At 47.8% G+C, this 26,785-nt stretch overlaps 1 protein-coding gene across 3 annotated transcripts in view; it reads left to right on the forward strand.

The window, feature by feature from the left end:
- Positions 1-17,109: 17,109 nt before the first annotated feature.
- WIPI1 (WD repeat domain, phosphoinositide interacting 1) overlaps positions 17,110-26,785 on the forward strand; it is a 30,104-nt gene continuing 20,428 nt past the window's right edge. Inside the window, exons 1-3 of one of the 3 annotated variants that reach the window (XM_027519186.1) lie at positions 17,110-17,265; positions 21,129-21,211; positions 23,431-23,600. In XM_027519186.1, coding sequence (XP_027374987.1) covers positions 17,186-17,265; positions 21,129-21,211; positions 23,431-23,600 — 333 coding nt within the window. In that variant the 5' untranslated portion in view covers positions 17,110-17,185. Of the gene's footprint in view, positions 17,266-21,128; positions 21,212-23,399; positions 23,601-26,785 lie in introns of those variants that run through there. The other 2 variants (XM_027519188.1, XM_027519187.1) reach the window with 2 other exon arrangements.

Consider the following 26,785-nt stretch of genomic DNA (forward strand, 5'->3'; position numbering starts at 1 on the left):
CAGATGTAACTTAGCATCTAAACAACAGAATACCAATTAAATTTGGAAAATATCTTTGTTAAAGACAGGAAACTGACACAGATGATGAGTTCGTGGAAAACTTAACTTTATAAAATTAATAATTTTTTTATTTTTAAATGACTGATCCTATAAGTAGGTCATTCAGCAAATATTTCATGAGCCCCTACTGTGTGCTCAAGCATCATTCCAGATACTGGGAGAAGACCATGCTCTCATGGACCTTACCTTCTGGATGGACGAGATAGACAGCAGATAGGTAAACAGATAAACAGAGAAGATAATTTCAGGTTGCGATAACTGCTTTGAAGGAAATACACAGGCTAACATAAGAATCCCTGCTGGTAGAAGGCACCGGGCTATGTGTCTGTAGGAAATCACAGACCTGAGTCAAGAAGACCTTAAGATTTATACTATGTTCATGGATTGGGAGAACAGGAGAGGGGACGAACAGCCCACCACATGACAGTCCTTGCATGAAAGGGCACAGAGTCAGTGACGCCCGCTCTTCAGTCCAGTTCAGTTCAGTCACTCAGTCGTGTCCTACTCTTTGCGACCCCATGAATCGCAGCACGCCAGGCCTCCCTGTCCATCACCAACTCCCAGAGTCCACCCAAACTCATGTGCATCGAGTTGGTGATGCCATCCAGACATCTCATCCTCTGTTGTCCCCTTCTCCTCCTGACCTCAATCCCTCCCAGCATCAAGGTCTTTTCCAATGAGTCAGCTCTTCGCATGAGGTGGTCAAAGTATTGAAGTTTCAGCCTCAGCATCAGTCCTTCCAATGAACAAGTTGTTGGTGTGCACCAAATCTCTTTTTAAAAAGCACCTCTCCCACCTCTGCTGGGAGTTGCTGAAGCAGGATTCTTTCAAGAGCTCAGGAGAAAGTGATCCTGTCAGGAATGCCGCTGGGAGGGCATGTGGATTTGCCCTGAACGTCAGAAGCAGGCAGGGCATTCCAGAGAGCGAGGTCAGACCGCGGTCAATTGTAGATAGAGACTGACTTAAAGCACCAAGTGTGGGGAGAGATCCTGGGGAGAGAGCAAAAAAGAGAAGAACTGACAGCCTAGGAAACTGCCACTGTCCATACTTTAAGATACATTTTGTTGACTCAATGTCTTCAATAACCTCCGCAGCCAAACTTCCACAGGAAATTAAAGTCCCACCAAAGGATGCTTCCAACCTCAGAGGAATCGTGAAACACTAAATCACGCCCACTCCAGGTATGCAGCCGTAAAAACTCACAGTTGTGTTTTTGGAGAACACGCCAGCTTTTTATTCCCTGCATGTATTTGCAAGCAATAAGGAAAATAGGTGATCTGTGGGTAATTAATAGGCACCAAAATAAACCTGAGCACTTAGTTTCAGCTGATGAGCGTCGGGCAGTTCGAGTTTCCATTTATAACGGAGCCTCTCACTCATCAGCAATGTGTGACTTAGAGCTGCCACAGCCGGCTAAACACACAAGCCAGCTTCCCTTCCGATAGTGTAACTAAAATTAAAGGAACAGTCCAGACATCAAACCAGGACGTTGCATTCCAATTCTCCGGGACCTGGCCTGTTTTCCATCACAGGTTACCTGGTCTCACGGCTTCAGCTACTTCCTCTCCGCCGTTGATCCGGTTCTCCCTTGCGCTCTCCCTCCCTCCCCCAACCCTGTCTCTCTCTTTCTGTCTTTCTCTCTCAATCCCATAAATCTACTCCGTGCCCGGGACACGGGTATCAGTTGCCGCTGAGACGTTCCCTCTTTGATGTCACCTGCATCTTTGGTTCAAAGGAACCAGAGGCTCTGGTTCCCAGTGCAATGTCTCCTCCTGTATCAGCTGCGATTGGTACCACATTTCGTCCTAACACAGAAACCTGCAGAGCGGAGAGCCTAGGCTGAGCCAAAGCTGGGATCGCACAGCCAGGCTCATCTGAAGATCCTGTCCCAGCACATCTACAGGACCAGCGGTGCATCAGGAGAAGTTAGCTAGAGAATAAAAGACCAGAATGAAATGAACAGGCCAGAGATGGCAGCCCAGAATCTGCTCAGATACTGATCCCTCGACATGGCCCCGTGGATTCACCTCTGAGCTTGTGTATTGAAGCTGAACGAATTTCTATTATGACACAAAGCTTTGTAGCCCAGAGCATGGCCCAGAATAGACGTGAAGACCTTGAGAAGAAGAGACGTGAGAATACAGGAGATTGCATTCCCAAGGAAAGATGAACTGAAAAGGGGCCTTTTACAGAAACATCAAATGGAATACCAAGAATATCTGCAAGGCAAGAACAAACACACAGCTGAAATTTTCACAAATCAGAAGCATCCGAGATTGACAGAGACGGAAAGGAAGCGAGCCGCTCAGATGCACCAGCAGAGCTAGAATGGCCGTGGTCTCTGGTTGTGGAAAATCAGCTCAAGAGGAATTAGCCTGAGGCTGCCAGGGGAGCTAGGAACAGCCCCCCTAGAGCCCCCAGCCCCCTGCCCGCTCTTCAGGAGCAGGTTCACAAGCAGATTCATGGGGCTGCTCTGTCCTGTTCTCCCAACACCAGAACAATTCTGTGCCGAATGTCCCTGCAGACCAGCTGGGTAAAAGGATGTGATCAGTGAGGCCAGCCTCTTCCTGCCAACAGGACCTTACAGCAGCAGCTTATCTAAGTGCCGAGCATTTGGCGGGTGGAGGACTGTGTTTTATCAGGAGATCTTGGCCACACATTTCTGCAGCCGGCAGATCTGATCAGTGAGGGGAATGGAAACCCGTGGAAACTGCCACTTGATGAGTTACCATCATCCACGTGGTCGTGCCAAAGCAGCCTGGGGGCCCAGACCGTTGTGACACCGAGAAGTAGAAGAATTATTCCCAGTTTGGGGTCAGGAGGATCTCTCATTCTGGGGTGGATCCAGACACATCCACTCAAACTGCAGTCTCATCCAGCGCTGGTCGCCAGAGGTTACTGACGTTTGCATGCATGCGCGCTGAGTCACTCCAGTCGAGTCCGACTCTTTGTGACCCCACGGACCCCTCTGTAGCCTCTACTCCTCCACTGTAGCCCACCAGGCTCCTCTGTCCATGGGGTTCTCCAGGCAAGAATACTGGAGTGGGTAGCCATGCCCTCCTCCAGGGGATCTTCCCAACCCAGGGATTGGACCCAGGTCTCCCACATTGCAGGCTTATTCTTTGCCATCTGAGCCCCTGGGAAGCCCTCTCCAACGGGTACATCAGACACTTCAATGGGATGCAATGTCTCAGCTTTAGAGTGAGGAACTGTGCAATAGGAAGTACAATAGGAACCAGAGATCAAATTGCCTACATCCATTGGATCATAAAAAGCAAGGGAATTCCAGGAAAATATCCACTTCTGTTCCATTGACTACACTAAAGCCTTTGACTGTGTGGATCACAACAAACTGTGGAAACTTCTTAAAGAGATGGGAATACCAGACCACCTTACCTACCTCCTGCAAAACCTGTATGCAGGTCAAGAAGCAACAGAACTGGACACTGAACAACCAACTGATTCAAAATTGGAAAGGAGTACGTCAAGGCTATATTGTCACCATGCTTATTTAACTTATATGCAGAATATATCATGAGAAATGCTGGGCTAGAGGAAGCACAAGCTGGAATCAAAATTGCCGGGAGAAATACCAATAATCTCAGATGTGCAGATGATACCACCCTTAGGGCAGAAAGTGAAGAAGAACCAAAGAGCCTCTTCATGACAGTGAAAGAGGAGAGTGAAAAAGTTGGCTAAAAACTCAGCAGGCAAAAAATGAAAATCATGGCATTCATGGCAAATAGATGGGGAAACAGTGGAAACAGTGAGACACTTTATTTTGGGGGGCTCCAAAATCACTGCAGATGGTGACTGCAGCCATGAAATTCAAAGACTCTTGCTTCTTGGAAGAAAAGCTATGACCAACCTAGACAGCATGTTGAAAAGCAGAGACATTACTTTGCCAACAAAGGTCCATCTAGTCAAAGCTACAGTTTTTCCAGTAGTCTTGTATGGATGTGAGAGTTGGACCATAAAGAAGGCTTAGTGCTGAAGAATTGATGCTTTTGAACTGTGGTGTTGGAGAAGACTCTTCAGAGTCCCTTGGACTACAAGGAGATCCAACCAGTCAATCCTAAAAGAAATCAGTCCTGAATATTCATTGGAAGGACTGATGCTGAAGCTGAAACTCCAATACTTTGGCCACCTGATGTGAAGAACTGCTCACTAAAAAAGACCCTGATGCTGGGAAAGATTGAAGGCGAGAGGAGAAGGGGACGACAGAGGATGAGATGGTTGGATGGCATCACCGACTCAATGGACATGAGTTTGAGCAAGCTCTGGGAGATGGTGAAGGACAGGGAAGCCTGGCTTGCTGCAGTCTGTGAGGTCATGAAGAGTCGGACATGACTGAGCCACTGAACAACAACAACAATAGGAAATAATCATTTCATCCAGCTCTTCTTCAGCCTGAGCGCACACAACACTGAGGACTGACCCCAGTTCCAGGAAAGGATCACCAGCTTCACAAAGTCAGTGTCAGTTTCATAACCGACAAAACCAGTTACAAGGCTGTGTGTACACCAGACGGGGCGTCTGAGGAAGAGGCTGCGTGGGGAGGGGCTTTTGTAGGACTTGCGTGTGTGCCGAGTTATTCTAAGGCGGGGAGGGCAGGGGCAACTGGAATCAGGCAGAGTTGGAGGTGATCCTAAAGTGGGGTGGTCTAACCATCGGGTGTCCCAGGGATCTTTGTCCGGGGGCGGGAGGAACAGAGCGAGCCTGGGGAGCAAAGCTGGTGATAAGGAGGCATGGGTCAGTCCCGGGCCATCGTGCGGCTGTGCTGTGACCGCGAGTCTGTGACTGTCGGGAACACCAGAGCCGTCTTATCAGGGCTGACTTTTATTTTCTCAAGCCCCACAAGAAGTTAGTGGGTGTTCTGTGGGGGAGAAAAAGGAGATCTGAATAAGCCTGTGACACAGTGTTAAACAAACACAATACTGAGCTTCCAGGAGCTTTTTACACACTCAAGTCTCCCAAGACACCCCCATCGGGGGTCAGCGCAGCCGCCTGATTCTGTTCAACCAGAAGCCGAAGCCGCCAGGGCTTCTCCCCTCCCCGCGCTCATCTCCACTCTGACCGCTCTTTCTCTCTACTCTGTGCCCACTGCTCTCCGCTCCCACCACCCGGCCTCCTCGCGTTTCACGAGCACTTCTGTTCCTTCTTCCCAGAGTGCTTTTCCCCGTGTGGCTGCAGAAAACCATCCCCTCCCCTCCTTCAGGCCTTTTGCAAATGGAACCTTCCTCCCCCGACTCTTCCAGATGCCCTGGTCATTGCTTAATTTTTCTCCTGAGCACTCATTACATCTAAGTTACTCCCCACTTTATTTTTTTCTTTATGGTCTTTCTGCCTATGCAGGCATGCGCTTTATTATTATTTTTAAATTTAATTTTTATTTTATATTGGAGTATACTTGATTTACAATGTTGTATTCGCTTCAGGTGTGCAGTAAAGTGATTCAGTTCTACAAGTACATGCATCTACTCTTTTCCATATTCTTTTCCCATATAGCTTATTACAGAATATTGAGTAGAGTTTCCTGTGCTATACAGTAGATCTTTGAAAGAGAAAGTCACTCAGTCGTGTCCACCTCTTTGTGACGCCATGGACTATACAGTCCGTGGAATTCTCCAGGCCAGAATACTGGAGTGGGTAGCCTTTCCCTTCTCCAGGGGATCTTCCCAACCCAGGGATTGAACCCAGGTCTCCCGCATTGCAGGCAGATTCTTTACCGACTGAGCTCTCAGGGAGGCCCACAGTAGGTCTTTGCCGATCATCTGGTTTTCATGTAGCAGTGTGTATCTGTTAATCTCAAACTCCTGTTTTATCCCTCCCCACTCCCTTTCTCCTTTGGTAACCATAGGTTTGTTTTCTATGTCTGTGAGTCAGCTTCTGCTTTGTGAATAAGATCACTGTATCATTTTTAAGATTCCACATGTAAGTGATGTCCCACGATAGCTGTCTTTCTCTGCCTGACTTGCTCCACTTGGTATGATAACCTCTAGGTCCATCCATGTGCTGCAAATGGCATCATTCCATCCTTTTTTTGGCTGAGTAGTATTCCACTGTGTATATGTACCACATCTTTATCAATTCATCTGTTGATGGACATTTAGGTTGCTTCCATGTCTTGGAGAAGGAAATGGCAACCCACTCCAGTATTCTTGCCTGGAGAATCCCATGGACAGAGAAGCCTGGTGGGCTACAGTCCATGGGGTTGCAAAGAGTCGGACACGAGTGAGTGGCTTCACTTACTTACTTGCCATGTCTTGGCTATTATAAATAGTTCTGCAATGAACATTTGGGTACATGTATCTTTTCAAAGTATAGTTTTCTCCAAATATATGCCCAGGAGTGAGATTGCTGGGTCATATCGTAGTCTTATTTTTAGTTTTTTAAGGAACTTCCATACCATTTCCATAGTGGCTGTACCAATTTACATTCCCTTCAACAGTGTAGGAGGGTTCCTTTTCCCTACACCCTCTCCAGCATTTATTGTTTGTGGACTTTTTAATGATGGTCATTCTGACCAGTGTGAGGTAATACTTTGTTGTAGTTTCAATTAGCTTTTCTCTAATATTAATAGTTAGCAACGTGGAGTGTATTTTCACATTCCTGTTGGCCAAATTTCTTGGAGAAATGTCTATTTAGGTCTTCGGTCAGGGGTTTTTAAACACTCTGAACCGTGGGGCGTCCCCAGGGCTGGACCTGAGGCAGGTGAGTCACAGGCAGGCACGTGATGCAAATTTGTCAGGTGAGTGACTACACAAACCCCTCCCAACAGAGGGAGTAGGCAGTGAAGCCCACGTTTTCAATGCATACCCCACGAAGAGGTTTGGGGAGAACACAGGGAGCACCTCGGGGACTCTTCTTCCAAAGCTTTAGAATCGAGTCTCCAGATCTCACTCAAGTCAGTCTTTTCTTCAAAATCCAGCCATCGGCCTGGAATGGAATATTTTGGGCCACTAGATGGCACCATTCACCAGGCATTGTTGGACTCTGAAACCCTAGCGTCCTAAGACTTCTGAAATCACCTTCTTGGAGAGGATGAATTCCAAGGAACAGTGACCACTCCCTAGGCCATCTCTCTAGACCAGGCAGAAACCCAGAGGCCCACTGCATCCCTTATCAACTAGCCACCCCTACCACGGAGCACAGATTAACCCTTTGATGGGAGCAAAAAATGTTTATAGTGCAATCGACCCAGGGTACCCCCAGGAATTGGTTCCAGGGACCTTCCCCATATCAAAATTGAATTCATTAGGGACTTCACTGGTGGCCCAGTAGGTAAGACTCCATGCTTCCCCTGCTGAGGGCACAGATTCCATCCCTGGTTGGAGAACTATGATCCCACATTCTGTGCAAGGCAGGGGAAAAAAAATCAAATCTCTTACATAAAACAGCATGGTATTTGCCCACAACCTCGGCACACCTCCCACATACTTTAAATCATCTCTGCATCACTTGTAATACCTAATACAATGTAGTGTTAGCGTTAGACATGCTCAGTCATGTCTGATTCTTTGTAACCCTGTGGACCTAGCCTACTAGGCTCCTCCGTCCATGGGATTTTCCAGGTGAGAATACTGGAGTGGGTTGCCATTTCCGTCTCCAGGGGATCTTCCTGACCCAGGGATCGAACCTGCATCTCCTGTACTGCAGGTGAATTCTTTACCGTCTGCACCCCAAGGGAAGCTCGATATGGTGTAAGTGCTATGTAAATATTTACTGGCATGGCAGATTCCAAGTTTGCCTTTTAGAACTGGAATTCACTTATTTATTTAGAGATTTTCGATCAAAGCATGGTTGAATTCATGAATGCGGAATCCACAGATCGGAGGGCCAGCTGTCCTTCGAGTGGTAACCCAGCGAAGGCAAGCAAAGCTGTGGATGGATGCAGAATCCACAGATTCGGAGGGCCAGCTGTCTGTCAAGTAGTAACCCAGAGAAGGCAGGCAAAACTGTGGGCCTTTTAGAAAACCGGCAGGACCCCCCGCCTCCCCTGGCCTTCCGGGCACAGGCCTGCCTTTCTCTCTCTACCCTGCCTCTCTAGAGAATGGCTGAGAGGCCTGGATGCCAACTCTGGTTCTGGCCTCAGGTCATGACCGTGTGAGAGGCTCGGTGAAACATAGCGAACAAGTCTGACCGAGTGAATGTCTCCAGCACAACCTGCCCCTGGACCCTGAGAGGTTGATCCAGCATCTCTCCACTGGGTTTACACAGCTGCACGATTCGGGTAAACCCCTGGACAGGAAGGATGTCATGAGCATTTTCTGAGATGCTTCGAGCCAAGTTTTCTATAAAGCTTTGTTTCCATTTGCAGGTACCACCTCTATCTGTATGCTAACACTTAAGTCCGGGTGACTGGCTGATCTGATGAACCCAAGTCTGTAATCCCGGCTGGTCTTCAGAGTGAACAGAAACTCCGTGACTGAACCTCCCTGCATTGTCTTGAATGATAGACCATTAGCTCAAGTCTTGTCTGCAAACACAGGCCTAGAAAGCTACTGACTTCATGAATGTCAGTCGATCAGCAAGTATTTATGGAGAACCTGTGATGTGCTTTGGTGTTTTAGGAAGATTGTTCTGGAAGCCAAAGTATGGCAGATCAGGGAGGGAGGTGAAGACAAAGATAACCCTTCTTCAGTGACGTATCGTTCATTGTTTCTTTCCCTCGAGAGGAAATACACACATCGAGGAACATTAGGTTGTTAGATTTTGCCCCTTGCCGTCCCTCTACGTGACCAATAAAACCATCTGGGGAACAAAGGCTCATCCCAGGGTCCGCTCGCTCGCTGCAGCCACGCTCTCGTGCACAGATGGGGCCCACACTGAGTAACAGAAAAATCCAGTTTTGCCCCGACCGGGGACTTCCTGATGGCCAAGCCCACGGGACCATCTCCTTTCCCAGAAGTCACCCTATATTCCAGCGCGTCCTCCGCTACTGAGAGCTGTGGGACTGACTTCCTGAGTTCCTTCCACACTGTGAGCCATCACCCTGCCCTTTCCTCGCCCCCAAGGCTTACCTGCTCTCAGGGCTCCTCCTCTCCTCTTTAACCACAGACTATCACATGCACATCGCGGGTCTATTCTTTCCCAGCTCTCGTTCAGAGTGTTGAAACACATCAACCAGAAGAGAAAAGGGATATCGCTTCCCGTGACATGATTTTATAAAAATAGAATGGATTTTATAAAAAGCAGCAGCAGCCAGGAGTGGTATTTACTCACCTAGTAATCACTCTAATTATAGACAGTTGGGTGTCACAGGCAACCATATTGGGTGTCCGGAGGGTTGCATCAGACAGGATGTCTCGTTTCCAGCTTCCTCTGTTAATGCCCTGCACACGCCCTGGTCAGCATCTTTCAATTACAACCTGATTGTTACACAAATAGGAAGTCTTCCCATTTGCTGAATTGTGGCCTGCAGTTTTATCTTACCGAGGATGTCAGGCCTTCAGACCCTGGCTTGGTCCTCCCAATCTCCTGCTGATATATGTTTCCCTAGACAGAATGGATGTTTTGTCTGGGAAAAGATGGACCATAGGAGTTCTAATTGGAGAAAAAAGAGAAAAGGTCAGACTCCTGTTCCCATTTCAGGACACTGTCTGTTCTCTCCCCACCTCTCCTCCAATATTCCTTGGCTTCTGTTACTTGGCCTTGAAAACTCTGTTCCAAGAATATGGAAGGATTAACATGCCATAAGCGAGGACTTCCCTGATGGTCGCATGGTTAAGACGTGACCTTTCAATGCAAAGGATGCAGGTTCTATCCCTGGTCAGGGAGCTAAGACCCCACACACCTCACGGCCAAAAAACCAAAACATAAAACAGAAACAATACTGTAACAAATTCAGTAAAGACTTTAAAAATGGTCCACGTCAAAAAATAATTCTTTAAAAAAAAAAAAGATGCCGTAAGTCAGTATCTAAATCAGGAGTCTCCACTCACATAGAACCTACACAAGAAGTGGAGCTTGAAAAAAAAACAAAACCAAAACCAGCCTGACAGTAAATGAATTCAGCACCTCTGAATTTATTTATAAGCTTTCCCTTGGCTTTTTATCCAAATGGGTTTCTGGGATTCTTTTTTTTAATTGGAGGGTGGAACCTCTCAAAGTGGCACCTTCTGTCTCTCACAGAAGTCACAAACTGGCTGTCCACAGACCACATCCAGCCAGCTGATGCATTTAGTTTGGCTCACATAGTGTTTTTTAAAAAGAAGAATTCATTGTCAGCATTTAAAATTTTAACATAAAAATATAGCCATGAAATTAAAAGACACTTACTCCTTGGAAGGAAAGTTATAACCAACCTAGATAGCATATTCAAAAGCAGAGACATTCCTTTGTCAACAAAGGTCCATCTAGTCAAGGCTATGGTTTTTCCTGTGGTCATGTATGGATGTGAGAGTTGGACTGTGAAGAAGGCTGAGTGCCGAAGAATTGATGCTTTTGAACTGTGGTGTTGGAGAAGACTCTTGAGAGTCCCTTGGACTGCAAGGAGATCCAACCAGTCCATTCTGAAGGAGATCAGCCCTGGGATTTCTTTGGAAGGAATGATGCTAAAGCTGAAACTCCAGTACTTTGGCCACCTCATGCGAAGAGTTGACTCATTGGAGAAGACTTTGATGCTGGGAGGGACTGGGGGCAAGAGGAGAAGGGGACGACAGAGGATGAGATGGCTGGATGGCATCACTGACCCAATGGACGTGAGTCTGAGTGAACTCCGGGAGTTGGTGATGGACAGGGAGGTCTGGTGTGCGGCGACTCATGGGGTCGCAAAGAGTCAGACACGACTGAGCGACTGATCTGATCTGATAGGTTTCTATAAAACAAATATTTCTATATACCTTGACGTAAGATACAGATTTCTGTAGTATTTTGGGAAAAGTAAACCCAGATGAGGCCGCCCTGGGAGGCTATGCCCACGTGGTAACAGGTGGTGACCTGGTAGGAAACAGACAAGGCAGACCATCCGCAGGAAAACGTGGAGCCGGGAAGGTGAGCAGTTTTCTTCTGTGTCCGCATCTCTAGATCGTAACCTTGATTCTGACGAGCATCCAGTCAACCTCCCCAGCATGTCTGAAACTGAATGCATCTTCCTAAACACCCGCCAGACGTCTGGTTTCTGAAGGCAGCAGGGTGGGCCCCCTGACCATGGCGGTGGTTGGTGGTTTAGTCACTCACTCGTGTCCGACTCCTGCAACTCCATGGACTGTAGCCCATCAGGCTCCTCTGCCTGTGGGATTCTCCAGGCAAGAATACTGGAGTGGGTTGCCACGGAATTGGCTTTAAATCTTCCCTCTTCTTCCCAACTACCCCCACCTCTCCATCAGCCATTGGGCCCTGAGGCTTAGGCTCTCAAAAGTCCCCTGGACAATGAGACAGCACCGAAAATGTGGCTGCTGTGAATTGAGAGATGCTGGAAGTGAGAAGGACACACAGGATTTTTTTAAAAGATTGCTAGTTTATTTTTAATATTTATTAATTTATATATTTGTATTTTTCTAAGAATTTTGGACAAATTCTTAGAAAAGTACAACTTTCCAAAACTGGACCAGGAAGAAATAGAAAATCTTAACAGACCCATCACAAGCACAGAAATTGAAACTGTAATCAGAAATCTTCCAGCAAACAAAAGCCCAGGTCCAGACGGCTTCACAGCAGAATTCTACCAAAAATTTAGAGAAGAGCTAACACCTATACTTCTCAAACTCTTCCAGAAAATTGCAGAGGAAGGTAAACTTCCAAACTCATTCTATGAGGCCACCATCACCCTAATACCAAAACCTGACAAAGATGCCACAAAAAAAGAAAACTACAGGCCAATATCACTGATGAACATAGATGCAAAAATCCTCAACAAAATTCTAGCAATCAGAATCCAACAACACATTAAAAAGATCATACATCATGACCAAGTGGGCTTTATCCCAGGGATGCAAGGATTCTTCAATATCCACAAATCAATCAATGTAATACACCACATTAACAAATTGAAAAATAAAAACCATATGATTATCTCAATAGATGCAGAGAAAGCCTTTGACAAAATTCAACATCCATTTATGATAAAAACTCTCCAGAAAGCAGGAATAGAAGGAACATACCTCAACATAATAAAAGCTATATATGACAAACCCACAGCAAACATCCTCAATGGTGAAAAATTGAAAGCATTTCCCCTAAAGTTAGGAACAAGACAAGGGTGCCCACTTTCACCATTACTATTCAACATAGTTTTGGAAGTTTTGGCCACAGCAATCAGAGCAGAAAAAGAAATAAAAGGAATCCAAATTGGAAAAGAAGAAGTAAAACTCTCACTGTTTGCAGATGACATGATCCTCTACATAGAAAACCCTAAAGACTCCACCAGAAAATTACTAGAACTAATCAATGAATATAGTAAAGTTGCAGGATATAAAATCAACACACAGAAATCCCTTGCATTCCTATACACTAGTAATGAGAAAATAGAAAGAGAAATTAAGGAAACAATTCCATTCACCATTGCAATGAAAAGAATAAAATACTTAGGAATATATCTACCTAAAGAAACTAAAGACCTATATATAGAAAACTATAAAACACTGGTGAAAGAAATCAAAAAGGACACTAATAGATGGAGAAATATACCATGTTCATGGATTGGAAGAATCAATATAGTGAAAATGAGTATACTACCCAAAGCAATTTATAGATTCAATGCAATCCCTATCAAGCTACCAACAGTATTCTTCACAAAGCTAGAAAAAATAATTTCACAATTTGTATGGAAATACAAAAAACCTCAAATAGCCAAAGCAATCTTGAGAAAGAAGAATGGAACTGGAGGAATCAACCTGCATGACTTCAGGCTCTACTACAAAGCCACAGTCAGCAAGACAGTATGGTACTGGCACAAAGACAGAAATATCGATCGATGGAACAAAATAGAAAGCCCAGAGATAAATCCACGAACCTATGGACACCTTATCTTTGACAAAGGAGGCAAGAATATACAATGGAGAAAAGACAATCTCTTTAACAAGTGGTGCTGGGAAAACTGGTCAACCACTTGTTAAAGAATGAAACGAGAACACTTTCTAACACCATACACAAAAATAAACTGAAAATGGATTAAAGATCTAAACATAAGACCAGAAACTATAAAACTCCTAGAGGAGAACATAGGCAAAACACTCTCTGACATACATCACAGCAGGATCCTCTATGACCCACCTCCAAGAATATTGGAAATAAAAGCAAAAATAAACAAATGGGACCTAATTAACCTTAAAAGCTTCTGCACATCAAAGGAAACCATTAGCAAAGTGAAAAGATAGCCTTCAGAATGAGAGAAAATAATAGCAAATGAAGCAACTGACAAACAACTAATCTCAAAAATATACAAGCAACTCCTACACCTCAATTCCAGAAAAATAAATGACCCAATCAAAAAATGGGCCAAAGAACTAAACAGACATTTCTCCAAAGAAGACATACAGATGGCTAACAAATACATGAAAAGATGCTCAACATCACTCATTATCAGAGAAATGCAAATCAAAACCACTATGAGGTACCACTTCACGCCAGTCAGAATGGCTGTGATCCAAAAGTCTACAAGCGATAAATGCTGGAGAGGGTGTGGAGAAAAGGGAACCCTCTTACACTATTGGTGGGAATGCAAACTAGTACAGCCACTATGGAGAACAGTGTGGAGATTCCTTAAAAAACTGGAAGTAGAACTGCTTTATGACCCAGCAATCCCACTGCTGGGCATACACACTGAGGAAACCAGAATTGAAAGAGACACATGTACCCCAATGTTCATCGCAGCACTGTTTATAATAGCCAGGACATGGAAGCAACCTAGATGTCCATCAGCAGATGAATGGATAAGAAAGCTGTGGTACATATACACAATGGAGTATTACTCAGCCATTAAAAAGAATACATTTGAATCAGTTCTAATGAGGTGGATGAAACTGGAGCCTATTATACAGAGTGAAGTAAGCCAGAAAGAAAAACACCAATACAGTATACTAACGCATATATGTGGAATTTAGAAAGATGGTAACAATAACCCTGTATACGAGACAGCAAAAGAGACACAGATGTATAGAACAGTCTTTTGGACTCTGAGGGAGAGGGAGAGGGTGGGATGATTTGGGAGAATGGCATTGAAATATGTATAATAGCATATATGAAACGAGTCGCCAGTCCAGGTTCGATGCACGATACTGGATGCTCGGGGCTGGTGCACTGGAACAACCCAGAGGGATGGTATGGGGAGGGAGGAGGGAGGAGGGTTCAGGATGGGGAACACGTGTATACCTGTGGTGTATTCATGTTGATATATGGCAAAACCAAGATCAAATAAAGTAAAAAAAATAAAATAAAAATAAAAAAATCTGTTGAGACTTGAAAAAAAAATTTATATATTTGGCTGTGCTGGATCTTACTTGGGATCTAGTTCCCGGACCAGGGAACAAACCTGGGCACCCTGCCCTGGGATCTCAGAGTCTTAGCCGCCAGACCACCTGGGAGGTCCCAGAAACATGGGGTTTTAAATATTTGTGCTAAAAAACAATGACAATCTAAACTGACTGATCAATAATTTAACTGACTGATCAATAATTTTACATGGGTTACCTACTAAAATGATCTTTTTGACATACTGGGTTAAATTTAATAACATTTAAAGGGTTAAATATTATTAAAACTAACTTGCCCATTTTTCTTTACTCTTTTTAACAAGGTGGGGTTTCAAAAAATTTAAATGGCATATGTCTCAAAAATTTTAAATTACATTTGGGGTTCACACCTGTGGCTCTCATTTCTTTCTGTTGGATAGCACTGCTTCAAAATAGCCCTTAGTGTGATGTGATGAGGGGCTAATTATATCTACAATGGCAGTCACATTACAATACATAAATGTATGAAATCAACACGTTGTAAACCTTAAAACACGTTGTAAACCTTAAATTTACACAATGTTTTATGTCAAATATATTACAGGAAAAGACACCTCTTGGGTCTGTCCTAACGTTGCCACCATCCTAGAGCCCACTTTCTCACCTCTTTCACTCCTAAAATTTCACCTCAGTCTAGGCTTTTCCCCCTTTCTAATCTATTTTGCACACCCTGGCCCAGTTTATCTGCCTAAAACACTGCTTTTATCATGAAACACTCGTGCTCAAAAACTAACACCAGCTCCCATCTCTACTCCATCAAGTCCAAATTCTTGGTAATAATAAGACTTTAAAAACCTACTGGGCACATTATGTGATTCTCCAACAACCTCACACCTAGTATGCCATATTTTTTGTTTTCTAAATAGAACAAAAAGGGCTGCAGCATTTGCCTGAGCTGGGAGGTGAGCTGGAAATCAGTTCTGAGCTGAGAGGTTACAAGGATGATTCAGTTAAACCAGTAGCTGCCTCCCATACAACAATTTACACACCACCTCACATTCAACTAAAGAACAATCAACATCTGGCCATCTATGAGCTGAGCTATTTTTACATCAGCTGAGAGAAAGAATAATAGCACTGAAAGAAGAAACTATTATATTTGCATTTCAGAAAAACAAAACCAAAAGTCAACCAGAAAAGCTTAAGAGAAGAAGCCCACTTTGTTCACTGTTTCAAAAACTATATATAGCTTTGTCACATAATAGAAAAATTGAACTATGCCAGTTTGAATGCTGTGGCAGGACAACAATAAAATACCATTTCATCTCAAAACTGGAAAAGCCTGAATTAAAAATTGATCAGTAATCATATAAAGCTAAAAACCAGCAGACCTGCTGATTCATAAGTTGTGTTGGTAATTCAATGGCAACATGTATTTAGGTTGGGAAGAGAGACCCTTTGTCAGGACTCACCTCCAATTACCTGAGTTTTTACTGTGCTGTCTACAAAACTCCATCCCTTTCATTAAAAACAGTGGGCTACACACATTTTCTTTCGGGATTTTTTTCAGCTACAGTTCAGACCGGTTTTGCCAAATAGTGTCTAGCAGAGTCGTTTGGTGTACGGGTCTTGAAATCAGGCAACTCCACATTTTACTATTTACTGTGTTATTTCAGACAGAACTGTATAGCAGTTCTCTGCTTCTGTTACAGCCTCTCTAAACTGGGCATAATCATACTTTCTTCACAAACTTTTATAAGAATTCAACGAGATAAAGCTCATTGTTAACACAGCTCTGGACCTGCGGTAAGAGTTGTAACGGCGGGAAAAGGGATGAGACAGCCCCTTATCTGTCCTGCCTCAGCAACCTTGCTAGAAACAGTTTCCAAGCAGCTCGAAGACTCCAGAAGAAGGTGGGGCCTTAGCGTCCAACGCGCGCCCCTAAACTGTCAGTTTAATAGCCGGGCGTCGGGTGGAGTGAGGCCGGCGCGCCGGTCCGTCTGCTTCGCCGCAACCGCGACGCAGACGCCGGACTGGACTCAGCCCGCAGGCCGAGCCCAGCTACCGGATCTCTCCCTTCCCGCGCTCCGCCCCGCCGCCCCCGCAATGAAAACACCACCACGTGGCCTGAAGCCGTTGCGTCACTCTCCTCCACCCAATGGCAAGCTGTGCCTAGGAGCTGGGGGCGGGTCGCCAGCAGGGTGGGTCCGCCCACCGCCGTCGCCCGTTGGCTAATTGTGAGCCGCGCTGTGGCCTCTCCACCAATGGAGGCCGGCGGTGGGACTCCGCCCTCTCGGTGGCTGAGTCAGCTGGACCCGACGGAGGGCCGGGGCGGGACCAGGAGGGGCGGGGCGACGCCGGCCGGGGCGGGGCCTGGCTGGCCCGGGCGGGGATGAGGTGCCCCTGCCGGGGCGGGGCGAAGGTGGGGCCTGACGGGGCGGAGGCGGGGCCTGGCGGGCCCGGGGCGGGGCCTGGGTGGGCCCGGGCTGGGGTAGGGTGGCTCGGGTGGGCGGGGAAGGGGCGGGGCCTGTCAGGCCCGGGCGGGAATGAGGCGGCCAGGCCGGGGCCTGGCGGGGCGGGGCCTGGAGGGCTGGGGCGGGGCCGGGGCGGGACCGGGGCGGGGCGGGGCGGGGCGGGGCCGGGCGGGAGACCGGCCCGCGGGGCCGGCGCCAGCGGGCTGCTGAGGTGGCTGTCGCCCGCTCGGAGCCGCGGCTTCCCGGGTCGAGCCCCCGATGGAGGCCGAAGGCGCGGACGGCGCCTCGGGCGGGGCGGAGGCAGCGCTTAGCTGCTTCTCCTTCAACCAGGACTGCACGTAAGCCGGGCCGCCTGCCCCGCCGGGAGCTGGGGGAGAAAAGTCTCGATCGAGGGTGTCCAAGTCGGCGACTTGGACAGCGGGCGCCGGCCTGCGCCCCGGGGGCCTGGGCTTGACGGCCGGCGTGGCCCGGGCCGGTGCGGGTCCTCGGGCCGCCCCTCCTCCGGCGCGGGGCTGAGCTCCCCCGTTCCCCTGCCGGCAGGGAGCCAGGAGGGGCCGGCCGGGAGAAGGGGGGACAGAGCCCAGGGAGGGGGCGGAAGGAGGCTGGGAAAGGTGGGGAACCGGGGAGTGACCAAAGCGAGGGTCTGGGCAGGAGGGGCGGTGGTCAAGACAAAGGAGAGGGGAGCGGATGGGGAAGTTGCAAGTTGTCCCTGGGCGAAATAGCTAGGGCCCAGGAAGATGGGGGTTCAGGAAAAACTTTCCCATTTGTCCTTGAGCATCTCAACGTGGCATCTGGGCAGGGCCAACGACCAGGAGGCAACCTATCCCCGAAGCCAGTCCAGCCTGATCCCAGCCCAGCCCAGCCTGGGCGCCTGCCTGCGGGCCGGATTGTCAGGAACCTTCCCATTGCCCCCAGTGTGTCTTCAGGAAGCCCACTTGGCCAGACAGAACTCCTCCTGGGAGTCCAGGAACCCTGTCCCCGGCCCAAGCTGTCCTCCGGGGGAACGTGACCTTCACTCTGTTGCTTCTTGAGTGGATTTTGAATGTCTCACCTTGATGTTCGCATTCGGACTTTGGCCAGTGAGCCAGGGGTTGCTGGACTGTGTTTGAAACATCTGGAGGAGTCAGTCCCTTAGAAGCAGAAGGCTGCTCCCTTTCCTCCTTTCGTGGGATTGTTAGACATCCCGGGGACCATATGGAATAACCTCTTTGGAATGTGCCACACAGCATCAGGCAGCGATGACCGGTCCCAGTCCCCCATTTCCTGCTGTACCAGTTTCTGTTGGGCTCCTTCGTGGAATTGCCTTCAGGCAGGTGTGCTGGCCGTCTGTGCCTGGACTGTGCTAATACTGAACATTCAGCGGTATCATTAAGGCCGTCATGTGCCATAAGCAGCCCTGGCCTTCCATGCCCTTTGTCTTCTCTTTAAAAACACCCCATGCCAAACAATATGCCTTTGTTCAAAAAAAACTGTATGTGTAATCATGTAAGCTGGTGGCCAGACAATTTGGTTCCATGAGTGACTTTCAAGCTTTCCTTGACCACAGCCCACAATAAGAAATACAGGTTACAACATTACCCAATATCTATCTATCTATCTATCTATATGCATACACACGGATATATTTATAATATACATTGTTTTTTAGTCGCTCAGTGGTGTCCCCTGACCCTTTTTGACCCCATGGACCCACCAGGCTCCTCTGTCCATGGGATTGCCCAGGCAAGAATACTGGAGTGGGTTGCCATTTCCTTCTCCAATATTATATACATAATATCAGTGAAAAGCAATTCACAGCTATTTACCCTTCCTATGTGCGCTACCTTCTGGAATCTGTATTTCTTTTCTTTTTTTTCTTTTAAGCCACTTATGACTCACTGAATTGTTTTCTCATGGTTTGAGACCAACAGTTTACAAAAATGATGGTCTAGATACCATTCTGATGTTTTGTAAGAAACATTTTGCAAGAGAGGGTGGCTGTTGAAATGCCTGGGTGTTTGCCTTCCCAATTGAACTCAGCTTCAGGAGGAGAGCAGGCTAAGGAGGAGAGTTCTTTCGCTTCTTAGCAGGAAGTGTTCTCAATTCTGCTTTGCAGCACTCTTTATTAGATGTTTTTAAGGGTGTTAATTTTTACTCTAGGTGAGTCCCAGCTTTCTATAGCAGTTGTAGAAGCATGTTATTTTCAAAACCATAGGGTGCTCAGGAAGTTAATTTCCGTAGTCTCTACGGCCAGTTCTGTTTTCTTGGATGAAGGCTCTGCTGGACAGCTCTATCTCACCTATAAATAAAACTTTTTGTCACAGTCAGTTGCTTTGAGCCTTAGAGGGTATGACATTGGATTTTAAAATAAGTCACACCCTTACCGAATACATTTAGGAGTGTAAGCTGTAAGTATAGGCCGAATTTGGGATCCAGTATGTCAAGATAAGGGAGTAATGACAATTAAGCTTTACTAGTCGGCTTCACTCATACTTCATGCTTGGCCCTGTGCTAGACAATTTGGGTATATTTTTTCTCATTTCATTTGTGATATGTATTTGTCCCAAATCCCATTTTCATGAGAGGTGATGACAAAAATTTTTTTTTCCCTGAAAAGGTCTTATGAATAAAATAAAGTTTTAGACTGAATTCCTTGAGTTAGAGTTTTCTGTGACCGTTGATTAACCACTTAAAATACAGTAGTGGGATTTGCCTGGTGGCCCAGAGGCTAAGGCTCAGTGCTTGCGATGCAGAGGGCTCAGCTCGATCCCTGTCAGGGAATTAGATCCCGCATGCTGCAACTAAAGATCTGCCAAGCCACCAAGACCTGGCGCAGCGAAATAAATTGAAAAAAAAAAAAAAAAACGAAAGCACAGTAGTGATCACAGTGTCATTTCCCATATTTAAAATTCTTCTGGAGCAGAGCATATGTTTGAAAATGATTTTAAGTTGCCAGATCTTTTGATTACTATTTTAAGACTCTTAATTACAACTTTCCCCCCCTTACTTGAAAACCTTAGAAACCTTGGTTTGCAACTAAATGCACATATGAAAGGAAGTGAAGTGTAGTCACTGAGTCACGTCAGACTCTTTGCGACCCCATGGACTGCAGCCTGCCAGGCTCCTCTGTCCATGGAACTCTTCAGGCAAGAATACTGGGGTGGGTTGCCATTACCTAAAAAATCTTTGTAGGAAGAAGCTTTAAAAACAGCACTGGCTACAGAGTAGGTATGTTTTGAAGGTTTAGGATGCTGCTGGCCAGCGTTTCCAGTTGCTGTTTGTGGTCATTAGTGCAGTGGTTCTAGAAGCCAAGCTCTAGTTCTGAGCCCACTGCTGCCTGAGGCAAACCTCTGACTTCCAGGTTAGCCCCTCAGCAGAAGGAGCCACCTTGCTTACTAACAGTTGAATGTCATCCCAGGGAAGAACAAATGTTTGGGAAAGAAAAAAAAAAAACTTCCCATGAAAATCATATGACCTTCTCTTTTTCAGGCTAGTGAAACAAGAGCCTTGGGCATCCAGACTTGTAGCAGTAAGCAGCTTATTTTAGTCTGTGCCTCCCTGTGAAGAGTGAAGCTCACCTTTTCATATAGTTATTTTAAATGAGAAAGTTGGACTCATTTTCAGGTCCAGGTAGGACTGGCTCAGCACTAAAGAATCCACCTTCAATGCGGGAGACCTGGGTTTGATCCCTGGGTCGGGAAGATCCCTTGGGAAAGGGCATGGCAACCCACTCCAGTATTCTTGCCTGGAGAAGCCCATGGACAGAGGAGCCTGGCGGGCTACAGTCCATGGGGTCATAAGGAATCGGAGACAACTTAGCAACTAAGTAAGTAAGTGAAAGTCACTCAGTCGTGTCCAACTCTTTGCGACCCCATGGGCTAGTTCATGGAATTCTCCAGAACACTGGAGTGGGCAGCCTTTCCCTTTCCCAGGGGATCTTCGCAACCGAGGGATCAAACCCAGGTCTCCTGCATCGCAGGCAGACTCTTTACCAGCTGAGCCACAAGGGAAGCTTAGCAACTAAGCACACGCACATATGCACACACCACACACACCCACACACACACGCACACACACACACACACACGCACACACACACACACGCACAAGGCTGTATGTTTCCCTGTCCCCCGGGACCCCAGAGGGACGGCTGTGTCTGTCCGCGGGCAGATCCGTCGGACCCGGCGCCGTGGTCACTCCCGGGGCATCCGTGTCTTCACAGGTCCCTCGCCATCGGAACCAAGGCCGGGTACAAGCTGTTCTCCCTGAGCTCCGTGGAACAGCTGGACCACGTCCACGGAAGCAGTAAGTGTGTGTGTGGCTCTCGGAGCATCGTGTCCTCCTGCGGGACTCCCAGCCGGGCTCCTGAGCGCTCTGTTCCCCTCCAACCCCGTGAGCTGTCACACCTACAGAGTCAGCATTTTTTCAGGTTTAAACATAAATCACTGCTTCCACTTGCTTAGGGGAAAAAACCACCATAAAGGACTAGTGAGATTTGACTACAGCTTAGGTACCATTTTTCTTTTTACATTAAGAAAGGCTTTGAAACTGTATTGTTGACACTTTTCTGTATACTTATATGCATGGTCATCAGTTTTTACAATTGTCAAAGCAGAAAATGACTGAAGGGTGTTTTTTTTTTTTTTTTTTTTGCCCTTTCATTGGCACTGTGGAATATTGGTCACATTCATTCAGTCCTGGAAGTCACTTCTTGGTTTTAATAAAGCAATACTGCCCCAATCACAGAGTCCGTATCAAAAACATTGAGGTACTTCCAGCAAATATTAAAAACAAGTCCAGCTTAGAAACATGTGACTCTCTCATTGTCTCAGGGAAATCACCATTTTTGCCAGCATCATAGTGATGAAATCCATCACTCTGGATTTCCTGGAAAGGAAGCAGCTTGGCACATGACGTCTTGGGCTCCTAGTTTATTCGTAAGATGTTATCATCATTATTATAACTTGTGGAGAAGACCATGCTCTGTATCTGCCCTGCGTTGTCCCCGTGGGGCTTGATGGAGCCCAGGAGAGGCCTGTGTGCAGAGTGTTCCCAGGAAGACACAGAGGCCCCCACGGCGCTCAGACGGCTTCCTGTTAGTGGTTTGCCTCACTCCTGGGTGCAGGACTGCGCTGGTCACAACACAGACGTCCAGGTTATTTTCAACAGGAAAGCGACTCAGAAAGAGTCGGGGCACAGAAGGACGGGGAGTGGGTGCGCAGCTCACTGTGCTCCTGCCCTCGTTGTTAAGGTACCTGTAGCTCTTAGCAACGGGGACCTGAAGAATTCTGGAAGCAAAGACTTCCAACAGGGCTGTCACTCCTTGGAAACGGCGAGGAGAAAGAGTAGACTGAGGGAATTCCCTGGTGACTCAGTGGTTAGGACACCCAGCTCACAATGCAGGAGCTGCGAGTTCAATCCCTGGTCGGGGAACTAAGATCCCACAGGCCCCACGGCCAAAAAATAAATAAATACGCCAAATGTACCTGTTTTTTTTTAAAAAAGAGGGACTTCCCTGATGGTCCAGTGGTTAAGAATCCACCTTCTAATGCAGAGGATTCGGGTCAGGGAACTAAGACTCCCACAAGCCCGGGCTAAGCCCACGCACTACAACTAAGACCTCCTGCAGCCAAATAAAACCCAAACTTAAAACGGTTTTTAAGAAAGAGAGAATAGACGGAGAAGGTCTAAACCTCCCAGATGGGGCTTCCCTGGTGGCAATGGTAAAGAATCCACCTGCCAGTGCTGGAGACACAGGTTCAATTCCTGGGTCGGGAAGATCCTCTGGAGACGGGAATGGAAACCCGCTCCAGGATTCTTGCCTGGAGGATCCCACGGACAGAGGAGCCTGGCGAGCTACAGTCCATGGGGTCGCAAAGAGTCAGACATGACTGAGGGACTAACCAGCAACAACAAACCTCCCAGATATGTTCTACAGAGCGAGCAGGGCCCCTGACGGGTAGGGAGGGGGTGGAGAGGAGGAGGCTCCAGCGCTGCAGCCTCAGGGGGGCTGGGAGAGCCTGCTTTGTGCTCAGATTACAAGTGGACAACACTTGCCTGTCAACCACCTAAAGGGCCTGGGGACTCGGGAAATGGTTAGAGCTTCCCTGTGGGTGCAAGAGAAGGAAGTCATTGCAAGAGGGTGCCAAGGGAGGCGAGCCCCGTGGAGGCCAGCAGTGGGCAGGAGGGTGCCCAGGGCAGGGCGCTGACCTCTGCGCCCCCCACCCCCACCCCCGCCTCCCCCTACTCCCGTCAGGGCCTGACATCTGTGTCCCCTGCCCCCCCCCCAAACAGGGGGCTGACGTCTGCGCCCCCGGCCCTCCCCCAGCACCCCCACCCCGGGGCAGGGTCTGTCGTCTGCACCGCCCCGCCTTCCGCCCCCTCATGGACAGCGTGCTGTCGTCTGCTTCCCCGGCGCCCCCGCCGCACCCCCCCGCGTCAGGGCCTGACGTCTGCGCCCCTCCCGCCCTCCCCTCGCCCCCTCCATGGACAGGGGGCTGAGGTCTTCGCGCCCCACCCCGCAGATGACACCCCCGACGTGTACATTGTGGAGCGCCTCTTCTCCAGCAGCCTGGTGGTGGTGGTGAGCCACACGAAGCCGCGCCAGATGAACGTGTACCACTTCAAGAAGGGCACGGAGATCTGCAACTACAGCTACTCCGGCAACATCCTGGCCATCAGGCTGAACCGGCAGGTGGGTGGGGGCCCCGCGGGCGGGGTGGGCGTCTCTTGGGGTCGCTGGAACCCAGGAGGGGCTTGAGCGCCTCTCATGACCGCAGGCACCTGCTCTGCCAGGTTTAAGCCCCAGCTCCGGGCTGAGTCCGCTCCACGTGCTCCTCCCGGTGGCGGGACCTCCCCAGCCCGCCGGCCTGCTGCACTTTCTTGAATGTTGTCCACGTGCTGAGTGAACGCTGTCCCCCCGGGGAACAAGCTGGGCTCAGAAACCATCTCGTGAGCCCCTGCAGGGGCCTTAAACCAGAGGGACACCTGTCCACTTTGGGGCCTAGATGAGGGCAGTCCTTGCAGGCTGGCCGCCATCCCTCTCAGAGTACGTTCTTTCAGAGAAAGTGTGGCCGTTCCCGGTTAGTGCTGAAGCCTTGCGGTGACCAAGGCCTTTCCTGAGGGCCAGGAATCAAGTCCAAGGCAGGAGGACTCCTTGAAGATGTTTCTGGTGGTGTTTTCTTTGTTAGGGGCTTCCCTGGTGGCTCAGACGGTAGAGAATTTGTCTGCAATCCAGGAGACCTGGGTTCAGTCCCTGAGTCAGGAAGATCCCCTGGAGGAGGGGATGGCAACCCACTCCACTGTTTTTGCCTGGAGAATCCAATGGACAAAGGGGCCTGGTGGGCTGTAGTCCGCAGGGTCGCAAAGAGTCGGACATGAGTGAACCATCAACACTTCCACTTTCTCTGTTGGACGAAGCTTTAGTGCTGTCTCAAATGTGCAATGCACGTTCTTTTACAAATTACAAGTTTTTGTTAAATAAGCATTTGGGGTATTAGTCAAGTTTCCCTCGAATTATTAGATTTTAAATCCTATAAGGGGACTTCCCTGATGATCCAGTGATTAAGACTCTACACTTCCAACGCCAGGGGCACGGGGTCAATACCCAGCAGGAATTGATCTGACATGCTGCAGGAAACGCGCCCCCAAAAAATAAAAATAAATAAGTAAATCCCATGCGGGATGGGGACAACGCCTGTCCCCATTCTGCTCACTGTCGTAAGACCTGGCAAAAAAGACAGTGCTCAGGAGGAAAACGCTCAGTGAATGTCTGTCTCCCACCTGTCTATTCACTTACATGGTCCCAGGACACTGGAGGCCATTGCCCTCACCGAAGACATTGTTTTCCCCTTTGTACCTCAACTATTAAGTGCTTAATTTTTTTTTTTCTTTTAACAAACGAGACAAAGTGCTGTCTCAGGTTTGTGAGAAGGAAGTGATGGTTTCTTTGGACTGACTACCCCCTGAAGTCCAGGGTGGCAGAAAATGGCCTGAGAAATAGAAGATGGGGGTTTTAAGTGAGGAGTAGCAGGAGATTAAAAAGATAAACCCGGGTTCCTGGCAAGGGAGAGAAAGGCAGTTTGAGGGTTTGTTTTTATTTTTTTTACTTGAAGGCTTTTAAGCACAATTCTTGGCTCCGGTGCTGTCTCTGATATCTACTGGTTGCACATTAAATTTCTTCGCAGAGCATTTTATCTTGGCATATGCTGATAGCCAGGGTATAAATCTTAAGACTGTTCAGGCAAATGTCCTTCAAGATCAGAACCCTCAAATGGTATCCACGATGCTTATTTGTATACGGTCTCACTTGCTCACTCTCCAATATTTTCATCAGCAAATGGGGCTGTTAAACTTTGCTGCCAGCCTCTCCTTAATAAAACACTCATTAACTTCAGAGCTCCCCTCCCCCACCTCCTAAAGAACACCCTGGCGCCTAGAACTTCGCGCTGTCGTGGCCAAGCCAACCGGACCTCGGGCCGAGCAGGGCTCTCTTCCTTTAATGTTTCTGCTCCTAAAAGATGATCTGAAACAGGTCTGGAAAGTCTTCAGGGTTTGCTTTTCTTAAAAATGTCCAGATTTGGCAGAAACAGACTCACAGACTTAGAGAACGAACTTATGGTTGCCAGGGGGAAGATTGGGGGGGAAGGATAGTTAGGGAGTTTGGAATGGACCTCTAGACACGGCTCTACTTAAAACGGATAACAAATGTGGTCGTACTCTCGAGCACAGAGGCTTCTGCTCAGTGTCACGTGGCAGCCTGGACGGGAGGGGAGTTTGGGGGGGAACGGACACATGTGTGTGTGGCTGAGTCCCTTTGCTGTCCCTAATGCTTTCACAACAGTCTGTTAAACGACTATAAGTGAGTGTTAGTCGCTCAGTCACGGCCAACTCTCTGTGACCCCATGGACTGTAGCCCTCCAGGCTCCTCTGTCCACGGGATTCTCCAGGCAAGAACACTGGAGTGGGTTGCCATTCCCTCCTCCAGGGCATCTTCCCGACCCAGGGACCAAACCTGGGTCCTCTGCATTGCAGGCAGATTCTTTATCACTGAGCCACCAGGGAAGCCCACTGGTTACAAAATTTAAAAAAAAAATTTTTTTTAAAGATTTTTTTAAAAAGGAAAGCATAAATAAAATTCCTCTTTAATCTGTGTATAGAGAAGAGTTTTTCTAACAAGAGCCAAAATCAATAAAAGACTGATAAATTTGAGAACAACGTTCAGGTTTGGGACGTCACTTTTGGCTTAGGGGGGCAGCCTCAGCCTGTTCCCTGCCAGGCCGGGGTCCCGCCCCACCCCCCGGAGGATGTGAAAAAAAGGGGCTGCTCAGCTGTTTCATTGGGTCCTCAGGCAGTGCAGCTCCTTTCTGAAAAAAACGGGGAAAGTCCAAGATTTGTACAGGGAGTTAAGAGGAAAGAAAACCCCCATTTTCCTCTAAATCTGGGTAAAAAGGAAGAAAATTGTGTAATTGTGATTTTTCATTTTTAGTGGCTCTTGATCCCCTAACACTAACAGAGGAAAGCGTATTCTGTGGAATAAAGACAATAAACCCGACATATCTGGGTTTGTAAACATCCACACTTCTTTGACCATCTGTTCTGAGGGACCCTCATTGTCCAGATGGGGAGTGACTGGATGGATGCTTCTGAGAGCAGGCTCTACAAATCATTTCCTAACTATTTAGGATAAAAGGAGCTTTTCTTGTAGAACCTAGGAGAGTAGATGAGAGCCAAGGGTGGCAGGGAGTGAGCTGAGCTGGAGGCCAGCCCCGGGTTCCACAGAGATGGCGCGGTTAATCCGGGTTCCACAGAGACGGCGCGGTTAATCAGTGAAAGTCGCTCAGCCCTGTCTGACGCTCTAAGTGATGTCCAAGTCTTTTT

Source organism: Bos indicus x Bos taurus, chromosome 19, assembly GCF_003369695.1.
Source record: "Bos indicus x Bos taurus breed Angus x Brahman F1 hybrid chromosome 19, Bos_hybrid_MaternalHap_v2.0, whole genome shotgun sequence".
NCBI lineage: Eukaryota > Metazoa > Chordata > Mammalia > Artiodactyla > Bovidae > Bos > Bos indicus x Bos taurus.